A 10,113-nucleotide genomic window follows, 5' to 3' on the forward strand; every position below is an offset into this window, starting at 1 on the left:
AAAAATATGATCGCATCATTACGGTTAGATGATTAGGAATACGATAGATGAGAATATTTATTTAACGAGTAAAAGATAAATGTAAAGGAATAAAATATGACAAAAGAAAAAGATAAAATTTAGAATCTCAGTCCATTTCATCTAATGGTATGTGTATATATATGTCGTCGGAAAATATACTATCTTTCGTTAATTAAGCAGAAGATAGTTGTATAATTGTTCGCTAGAATAATCAATAAGTATATTCTCAGAATGAAAGAATGTACTGCGTATAAAAATTGAATTACGAACTTCATGTCAAAGAAGTGTAAATTGTGTTAAAATGAGAATCTCTGTTGAAAGAAATTTTCACCGTAAGAATGCGTGCCCATGAAGCGCATGCGTATAACTGGTCACAGTATTGCAGGCGCACGACTCGACGAGCAACAGAGTGCTGTGTACATCCCCGCCCACGTATTATTATTCGACTGTCTTATAACCACGCTTCTGGGTGATCGTGAACAACCACGAGTATTGGACAATTCCACATCGAGTGGATAATGAATTTATTATTCGCGGAAGATTTGTCGCGGCCTGTCGACAGAACCACGTAAGAAGGTTTTAATGTGACACAAGGGCGAGCATGATTCTGGCAGGATCAGACCATTTTCTGGCGGGTAAGTCCACTATCTTCTACTTTGTCTATAACTCTTTTAACGAATTCAACTGTTCAGATGTGACTTGGTACACTTCGATACGGAAACATTGACCTTAAAATATCGATGATCGTGAATCGATTCGTTAACGAACAACGTTCGATCGTGATAGAGTTATTAAAACCTGAATAGAGCACGCATCCCTTTCGACGTTTTTTCGCCATCTAAATACATCATGATGCTTCTAATAGTTTCTCGAATCATTCAACAATTTCCAATGAAACTAATTCGTGTGACGTGACAGCAATCCCTTGACACATTACCAGGTTCTACATACATAAAATGTTCCACATACGTCGTTCTTTTTGATTAATCGAGAATGATTAGAACGTAAATGCATGCCACGGTTTCCGCATTGCGCAAATTAAAATTATTTCGAAATACATTCATTTTGAATAATGTCTCCTCCCCTACAGTTTTCTTTTCCCTCTTAATTTTTTATTGAATTACAACGAGTAACAATTCTGTCGATTCTTTATAGTTGAATGTGTGGTAATATCGTTATATCCAAGTTATCGTTGATAGTCGATGGAAATCAACAATTTTAGTTAGCATTTGCTTCCGTTTATGACGATATTTCAACGATATCTTCGACGAAAGGAGACGGATGTAAAGGATTTCGACAGATCTTTGTACCGTGATTCATTAACCGTACTCGGTATGTAATATCGTGCAGTGGTTTCCGCGATAAGACGAGCGGTGGTTAATTATTCCAGGTCATTACGACGTAATGTGTCGCTGCTGTTTTAACGCGTTCGATACATCAATGACACGTACGACCGCCGTTCGAGAGAAAGATTTAATCGGTGTATGGGTGAACGCCTTTTCTCCGTAGTCAATAAATAACTTATGCTTTGCCTGTACCCTTTTTGATCGTGCTTTTTGCACGGAACCTTCCGTCCGGTCCGTTCCATCGCGTCCTTCCTTTTTTTTTCACGATTCTTCCCATCTCGTTTCCCTTCCCTCTATTAGCTCTTTTTCATTTATGATTGATTATTCGTAGGACGATAAATAATATATACGACCAATAGTTTGTTCCAACCAGTCATTCTCACGATCGATCGACATTACAGTACCTGTGGAAGCGACAGCATTTCTGGGTGCCGTAGCTGGCTTCGTGGTCCTCCTGTTGGCTCTGTTCTTGTATTTGTCACGCAAATGGTGTTTCACTCCACCATCCACGACCACCCTTTTCGGTGGCGTTTGCGTGCCCCTCTGCGAGCCTAACAACGGCTCCACCTCACAGATTGCAAAAAACATAGGTAGGTTGTCGACGAACGATCTGATCCTGTGCTTTTTACTGCTTACTTTGAAATTGCTGGAAAAGTACACACATAATACCGATCCAGAAGCAGGCGCGATTTTTCTATATGTGATCCCCGCTTCCAGTCCTTTCAAAGATCGTTATCAGCTACTTTGTACCTGAAATTAAACGAACCTAACCGAAAGTTGGGTTTAATGTTGAAACTCGGCAGGGAAGGCATTTTCCTATTCGGATCCAGAGACTAGTTCCGATTCGGAAGAGGACGTCCTTCGTCGACTGAATTCGCATTCTCATCCACCGCCGGATACTTTGACTATCCAAGCGGAGGATGGACCGACCATTCTGGGTTAGTTCTTTCTTTATCCAATTTTTTTTCTTTATGCTCTCTTTCATTAAGTTTGCGTTCGTTCCTCATCGATCGTGTATCGCCGTTTCAGATGCCGGCACTACCTCCAGCAGCTGCACGGAAGAACACTCGCCCAGCGATCAACAACAGGTGAATGAGAATAAAAAGTTTATAGTTAAAACGGCGTTGTCACGTTGCGCGATCGAATATCGCGTTCCCAATCTACACGATTGTCGCGTAAATAATTAACCGGCGGCCGGATATCCGTGCGTATTTTATCACGCAACGTTCTAACCGCATAATATCGTTGTTGGTGACCTATTCTATGCATTAACACGATACTTGAAGACATCTGATTCGGTATGCTTTTAAAATGAACTTTTTTTAAACGAATCGAATGATTTCGTTTGATACACAGTGTGTGGTAGAAGTCGGGGCCTCTGGTATTATTCTCGATAACAGAGAACAAGAGGTAGAGGTTGAGCAAAATGGTTCGACTACCAACGACGTTATTACAACAATGGGTACCATCACCGAAGAAGTGGGTAGCTTGGAAGTCGCTTTCCTATATGATGCACCGATGCGCGAGATGACGGTTCGTATAAATTTCATTGGAAAATTCGTTTACGATTCAATCGAAACCAACGAGTTTCCTTATTTTGTAGGTTCATGTGCTGCAAGGACGAAATTACCCGGAAGGTATAGGCGGTAGTCAAGTGCGGCTCGTGCTGTTACCATCGAAGAAGCAACGCCGTAAAACTCGAGTACGCCAGGGCACGTCTCCACAGTACATGGAAAGTTTTCTGCTTCCACGTGTAAATCCAGAGGACGTAAACGCCATGGGCGTACGTCTAAGAGTGTATCTATGGGGCGGAAGAATGCGACGAGAGAGATTACTAGGCGAAGCTAGAGTCTCCTTCGATCAGATCAATCTTCAGCTTGAAACTACGCTTTGGTTAACGCTACAACCTCCACCTTTTTCTTCGGTAAAACATCTATATGCAATAATATCCGTAGTTGTCTTTTTTCCGATCCTCAATGTCGAAGAAAATAACGGTAGAATGAACGTGATTTTCACAGGTACAAGATTGGGGAACAACTAGTAGTTTGACTCGTAGCGATTCCACGGGATCACAGCAATCAGTTCAATCATACGCATCACCTACTGCACGTGTGCCAACTTACGCGTCGCATACTGTACCTCCTTACGGCAGTAGTATGAAGGGCGGAAGCGTGGCAGAAATTTTAATAGGCTTGGCGTATAACGGGACTACTGGACGTTTATCGGTAGAAATAATTAAAGGATCTCATTTTCGGGGTGGCGGCGGGAACGACACGAAACCACCCGACACGTATGTTAAGCTCGCTCTCATGGATAGCAATGGTCACGAAATGGAACGATCGAAAACTGGTCTGAAACGGGCTCAGCCGAATCCTCTGTACAAGGAAACATTTATATTCCAAGTAAGCTTACAGCTAATTAAATAATTCAACTCGATGGAAAATTATTCAAACAGATATTCTCTCCTCCTTTTAAAACGAATCTGATTAAACGTTATACCCATAATGGCTGTTTAGGTTGCTCTGTTTCAACTTGGAGATGTAACTCTCTTTCTATCGGTTTACAATCGACGAAGAGGCGGAATGGGAAGAAAGGGAAGAGAAATGATCGGTTGGCTCAGTTTGGGATTAAACAGTTCCGGTACGGAGGAGCTTCAACATTGGAACGATATGCGTGCAGCAAGACAACCGGCGCAAGTACAACGCTGGCACTCGTTGCTGCGTCCTTGAAACATCCGATCACGAAAGAGTTCCTGTAACGGAAATACATTTTACGATGTTGTTAACGATAACGATATGGTTTGACAGATAGAACACGGTGCAGATTACGGTCCCCGATTGCGTACCGTTATATACGACTGATCGTGTAGAAGAGCAACTGAATTTTTCAAGACAAACGCGGCTGTTCTTTATTGGAGATAAAGCCTGTACTGCCCGAACGGAACACAGAAGTCAATATGTCGATCTGTTGATCCTGCGAATCAGAGCTATCATAATTTTAGCACGTGGTAACTCTGAGTTCAAAACTCTATCGATGTACCAAGTACATTCCTTTTTGATACGCCGGACGGAGTTGAGGGTGTTTTCAACATACATATTACGTATGTATATTACATATGCAAACAAAGAAAGAACGTAAACGCATAACACATACATGATCCATACGCACACGTACACGTATATGTATATACACGTTTACCTACTTACATATACGTAAAACATATTTCAATTACACGTGCACACATACGTACACGTTACAAATATGCAAACACGCATTTTGTCGGTCCCAAAAGTCGAACGTATAATACATTAGCAGATGGACCGCGAAAACGACTTCGATTCGATATGTGCCTGAGCCAACTTTAATCGTTTATTTTTTACTTTGTGCCTTTCACCCTTTTTAGGCCGCGTGTCCGTCGACGGAGAATCGTCGTGGGATACCCAGCCAAGTCGAGAGCCCATTATGAACCGCGATCCTCTAGCCGTTCTCCTTTGGACGAGCTAACTAAGCAAACGTAACTTTTCCTCTCTCGCTCCGCGACACTTTCAGCGGAATATTCGATTTACAATGCTTGTTCGTTCGAATCGATACCACGAATCTTGTTGTTTCGATCACATGGTTCGAGAATGGATTGACGCGCGAAACGAATTAACCCCTTACTGCGTGGAGTAAGTATGGGGGCAGCGAATAATGTTTCGAGAGAAAGTCAAGGCTGTACACAATTTTTCTAATTTCCTACATACTCAGGTTTCGTTTGTTCGTTTCTCTTTTCTGCGTACTATTATTTATACATATATATACGTATATCCTTAATTTAGTAATACATATTTGATAGTATCAGCAAAGCACGTTGTGAAGTTTCATAATTCATTGTCGTATCCTTGATACGTGTAACAACGTGCTTACATTTACGTATCCTAACTTTACGAACGTTTCATGTATACAGGATATCGGTTAATCAATTAGTAGCGTCGAGGGGTTATAGTTAATCGATGGGATATAAAGGGGAACGTATACGAGGACAGATTCACAATTAAACGACGCACAATAAACTCGCAAAACGCACCTCGTAAACGCAGATGTGATCGTAGAGTTGATATTACTATTAAACTAGTAGTATACATTATCGTGTGAGTACGATAGGTTATGTAGAAATGTTTTTTCCACGCGTTTATATTAGAGGGAATTGGATACCGGACGAAGCAGGCGACTGATTAATGGATAAAAAAATTACCAGATGCTGTGAATCGTTTAACGCTTGACTTTTTCAAGCTTAGCGTTTAGGTGATTAACGATGATTAATCCATGCTCGAACTATTCTCTCGTTTTACATATTTAGACAATGTATAACGCGATTGCAAGGACTCAGAAGTTTCTTTTTCGTTTGTTTACTATGTATGTGCATGAATTTTCTCGTATCAAATGTGCAGACGTTCTTTTTACAATGCTCTTCTCAAACGCAGTTTTAAAGAGGTACTTTTAGCGCTTTCGGATTTAGCATAATCATCGATAATCGATAATATCGTAGTGATGTGCGTTTGTTGGTGCATCTCATCCAACTTTTAGCGTTTTCAGGAAGCGAGAAGAGAAAGCAACAGCGAGGAAGATACGTAGCGTGAAAGCGAGCGATAGAATTATTCTCTACTTTGAGAAAAGTTTTAAGCGTACCGGGATTTTAGCTAACGTTCTTAGGATACTTTCTCCACTTCTGAGTCTTGGTAACATAATTGTATATTGTACAGTCTGTTTATAAGCAACACGATATTAACTACGAGGATCAGAGATTTGCGTGAGAATGATGTAGAAAGAGAGTCCTCGGTCTCTCATCGCGGATGGGTCGAACCTGATGCGGGCAAGAACAGAATGTTTTTGAAATATTTGTGATCGATATGTACTCTTAATTAACGAGTAGAGGTTTTTCAGGGTAATTTCTATGCCTTTGATTGTTCTCAATTTGTTACAATATAGTTGTAATTGCATCGAACTATTTTAAAGCAAATAACCGGCTTTTCGCGGGATGATTCAATGGCGATGAAACGAAGAATGCTTGGCCAAAGACATTTAAGGCATTGATTAGACAGAGTGTACAAAGTTATTGAATTTTATTTATTCAACAATGTTTGGCAATTATGAATGTATGAGGTGAACAAATTCTTACATTTCGATAATTCATATTGTCTTGTTCTCTGATGTTCTATTCTATTGTGTCGCTTTCTCGAGTGTCCAGTGCTTACAAAGTTGATGAAAAAGGATATATATACATATATATATATATATACACACATATATATATATACATATATATATACAACAAAAAGAAAAATCTTTAAAGATCGCGAGGATTATAAACAGACTAAAGTTGGATTTTTATCTATATTTTATCTACAGCACTCATTCTCGATAAGAATTAATTGAAGTTTGAACGTCTACTGCACAAAATAATTACCTTAATCAATGTTATTAAATTAATAATAATTATATTATATCTGTCGCGTTTTATAAAAGTGTACTCTAATACAATTAAACGAATAAACTTACAAATAGTTGTTACTGAATACATAAAGAAAAAGAAATAAAACTTGTCAAAGTACATATTTCTCTAATAGTTCTTGTTTTTTTCTTGCAAGTAACGCTTCCTGAATATCTTGTTGCGACGGTATTGCTTTTTGTGCAGTTGTTTCGATTTCTTCTTCTACTTCTGGCTGTTTCTCGTTTTGTGTTAGCCATTCCTGCACTGTTTTTTTCCTTGCTTCCTGTTCAGCTTTCTGTTCCAAAGGCGACAAAATTCCATCATCGTCGTCTCTGTAACCATAATAATCAGCATCGATGTCCTTCATTAACTCAGCGCGTGTTTTACGAGGTGGAGGCGGTGGTTCTTGTTCAAATAATTCTCTAACACCTGGTAGTTCTTTCGCTGCTCCAAAATATTTGTAACCACGGTTTCCAGGAACCTAAATGTTGTAATAATTACATGTTACCTTCTTCTATTACTTACTATTTATTATTATTAAAAATAGAGCAATATAGCAAGATTAAAAACACGTTATACCTCACGACCTTCGTGGTCTAGCATACGTGGTCCTACTCTGGAATAATCAGGCCCACCTAATTCTTTTATCTGAGCCTCCCAATGTCGTTTTTCTCTCAACAATTTATTAATCTCATCATTCAAATCTCGAATTCGAAATTCCCCTAGACCAGCATTTTGAATCTGTGCAACCTTTTTTGCAATTTCTCTAATTATTTGCATTCTCCACTTTTCTGCTTTTCGCAAGTCTCTACATTCAGAAGCTAAATATGGTCTTCTTTCCTGTTCCTTTCTGGCTCCTTCGTTGCTTTGTGCAGCTCTCCACCGAGCAAGAGTGGTCCTGTTAAAAAACGAATGTTTAAATAAATATAAAAAACAGAAGAATTTATAAATTATATTCAAGCAAATATCTTCTTTTTATGATACTTACATAGCCTTTTCCGCGTTCCGCGCCTGAAAGAAATAACATTAATTAAGTATATTAAAAGAATATAATTAATTTCTTGTAATATGTAACAACGTTTACTACACTTACCATTTTTTATATAAATAACAATGTTCAATAAAACAATTTAGTACTGTCCAAATACTTAGATATGTATAATCTGTAAGTTTTTCCAAGTAAACTTATGTTAATTTAGAATGTTTGAACAATGTTATTGCCTCATCTTCTTATGTTATTTATTATAACAACAATAAATTTAATTTTATTTTGTAGCCGATGACAAATGACAAAGTATAATGTGCAGCACAATCATATAAACGTTTATGTGATCGTAGTTTATAGGTTATGATTCTGTTGTACCTTTAAGGTTATGTTATCGTATATACAACAACGAGTTTATCAGGTGCACGTAAAGTAGTTTCGTGTGCATCGAACAAAATAAATCGACAAAACCTCTTGATATTAAATGACGCAGTTTTTTATTGTGTGTATATATATATTTATACATGTTCCTGCCTAATTCATAATAGAGAAAAAGAAAAATCATGTTTTAATCATAATTTTTATTTTTGTTTATGATTGTTTTAGTAGAATTAGAGATTTAAAATAATTGTGTAATTGTAATATTCTGTCGTTAATTCGTAAAAAAGCAATATATAATATGAAACAATTATAGGTTCAATATTACTACTGTCATTGATTGTTTATAGAAATTGTCTATGTTAAACTAAATATTATAGTTCCATAATATGTTCTGAGATGGATAATGAATGCAGAATAAAATTTCGTTGTTTTATTCTATTAGCATTCCAGAATCCACGATGCTATATAGTATGTATGTATTCAAGAACAGGATTGGACAGAGTTCAGTGTGTTCGTGTGTTTCAAGTTCGAGTTTCTTAAGAATTCTAGACTTTAGACAAAGGAAAGATCGACGCATTTGTGTTCAAAGCGTTGAAGAGTACGGACGCTTCCATCGAACAGTAGTGATAAGGTAAAGTATATTAATATTTTCAATTGTATCTTAAATATCTTTGGGATAATATTTAATACGATAATATGATAAAGATTAATAAGAAAGTTTTTTTTTATTCAAGTCTGGATACAGGATAACAACATTTGATTAAAAATGCAGAGTAAGTAATATTGTTTTAATATCATTTTGAATATTTTGATTAGAAATAACGTTGAAGATTAACCTTTTAATGCTAATTTAATGATACTTAATGAACATTTCGGGATATTTAATTAGGTATTATGTAGCGTAGAAGACACAGAGTCGCGTGAATTTGTTTATTTCCTTTTGTCTTTTCAGTTTTGTCAGTTTTTGTCTGGTCAGTTTTAATTTTAAGAAACGGTAGATATTTATTAAAAAATATATTAAGAAACATTAACTGAACAGTGCTGTTTTTTATAACAATTTTTACATTTTAGATTCTTTAGATAACTTACTAATCAAGTTTCTTTCTTTTTTTGTAGAATTGGTATTTTTAACAGTCCTATGCTTTTACGGAGTGATAGCACAGAATTGCGAAAACAATAAAGAAGAACAATGTAGTGCTACAACTTTAGCTTCTTTTAATCAAGACAAAAATTGGAAATCAGCTACTTCCATTTATGACTTTCATGCTACAGATATACATGGAAAAGAAGTTATGCTGAATAAATATCACGGGCATGTTTGTATAATTGTTAATGTTGCTAGCAACTGTGGATTTACAGATAGACATTATAAAGAACTAGTACAATTGTATGAAAAGTATAGTGAGGTGGAAGGTTTAAGGATTCTAGCATTCCCATCAAATCAATTTGGTGGCCAAGAACCAGGCGATTCCACAGAAATCTTAAATTTTGTCAAAAAATATAACGTTACTTTTGATCTGTTTCAAAAAATTGATGTTAATGGAGATAATGCGCATCCATTATGGAAATGGTTGAAGAAACAGGCAGGTGGATTTATAGATGATAGCATCAAATGGAACTTTACTAAATTCATCATTAACAAAGAAGGAAAAGTTGTTGCCAGACATGCACCAACTACCAGTCCTCTTGAAATGGAATCAGAATTGCAGAAGTATTTCTAAGTTCCCTGCTTTCTTAATTCAGTTTTAATTATCAGCAATAGTTTGTCGTATATTGTAATATTTTTGACATCCTTTGCATTATCAATAGAAATAAAAATTGTTTCTATACAATGAGATTTCAATTTTTTCTTAAGATTTAAGACACTGTACATATATATGAAACGATATACAAATAAATAGTTTTCTCCA

At 36.8% G+C, this 10,113-nt stretch overlaps 3 protein-coding genes across 5 annotated transcripts; 2 read left to right on the plus strand and 1 right to left on the minus strand.

The window, feature by feature from the left end:
• Positions 1-392: 392 nt before the first annotated feature.
• On the plus strand, positions 393-6,972 carry LOC100649171 (synaptotagmin-14). 2 transcript variants are annotated; one of them, XR_001098715.3, is made up of 9 exons: positions 393-656; positions 1,769-1,957; positions 2,171-2,305; positions 2,397-2,455; positions 2,724-2,900; positions 2,971-3,291; positions 3,386-3,769; positions 3,884-4,467; positions 4,771-6,972. XR_001098715.3 is itself a non-coding variant. In XM_012308599.3 (8 exons), exons 1-8 carry the CDS (start codon positions 623-625, stop codon positions 4,094-4,096), a joined length of 1,512 nt encoding a protein of 503 aa, XP_012163989.1. In that variant the 5' UTR covers positions 393-622; the 3' UTR covers positions 4,097-6,972. The 2 variants fall into 2 exon arrangements, 1 of the variants encoding a protein (XP_012163989.1); XM_012308599.3 differs by having other exon boundaries at positions 3,884-6,972.
• On the minus strand, positions 6,453-8,220 carry LOC100648745 (pre-mRNA-splicing factor ISY1 homolog). Its single transcript, XM_003395492.4, has 4 exons — positions 7,931-8,220; positions 7,826-7,848; positions 7,417-7,735; positions 6,453-7,318 (listed from the first exon to the last, which is right to left on the minus strand). Exons 1-4 carry the CDS (start codon positions 7,931-7,933, stop codon positions 6,950-6,952), a joined length of 714 nt encoding a protein of 237 aa, XP_003395540.3. The 5' UTR covers positions 7,934-8,220; the 3' UTR covers positions 6,453-6,949.
• A 64-nt stretch (positions 8,221-8,284) lies between these two features.
• On the plus strand, positions 8,285-10,035 carry LOC100648859 (probable phospholipid hydroperoxide glutathione peroxidase). Of its 2 annotated transcripts, XM_003395494.4 has the most exons (4): positions 8,285-8,324; positions 8,694-8,834; positions 8,938-8,976; positions 9,320-10,035. In XM_003395494.4, the coding sequence occupies exons 3-4, from the start codon at positions 8,970-8,972 to the stop codon at positions 9,922-9,924; spliced, it is 612 nt and encodes a 203-aa protein (XP_003395542.1). In that variant the 5' UTR covers positions 8,285-8,324; positions 8,694-8,834; positions 8,938-8,969; the 3' UTR covers positions 9,925-10,035. The 2 variants fall into 2 exon arrangements, with proteins under 2 accessions (XP_003395542.1, XP_003395541.1); XM_003395493.4 differs by lacking the exon at positions 8,285-8,324 and having other exon boundaries at positions 8,631-8,834.
• The last annotated feature ends 78 nt before the right edge of the window (positions 10,036-10,113 follow it).

The sequence above is a fragment of the Bombus terrestris genome, chromosome 5 (assembly GCF_910591885.1).
Source record: "Bombus terrestris chromosome 5, iyBomTerr1.2, whole genome shotgun sequence".
NCBI lineage: Eukaryota > Metazoa > Arthropoda > Insecta > Hymenoptera > Apidae > Bombus > Bombus terrestris.

Bases quoted from the DNA above. Each gene is read 5' to 3' on its own strand.
- LOC100648745 (XM_003395492.4), bottom strand. The intron at 7,736-7,825 runs GTAAGTATCATA...GTTTTTTAACAG, and splicing joins CGGAACGCGGAAAAGGCTAT to GACCACTCTTGCTCGGTGGA. The intron at 7,319-7,416 runs GTATAACGTGTT...TACAACATTTAG, and splicing joins TAGACCACGAAGGTCGTGAG to GTTCCTGGAAACCGTGGTTA.
- LOC100649171 (XM_012308599.3), top strand. From the start codon at position 623: ATGATTCTGGCAGGATCAGACCATTTTCTGGCGG. The intron at 2,456-2,723 runs GTGAATGAGAAT...TTTGATACACAG, and splicing joins CGCCCAGCGATCAACAACAG to TGTGTGGTAGAAGTCGGGGC. The intron at 2,901-2,970 runs GTTCGTATAAAT...CTTATTTTGTAG, and splicing joins CACCGATGCGCGAGATGACG to GTTCATGTGCTGCAAGGACG.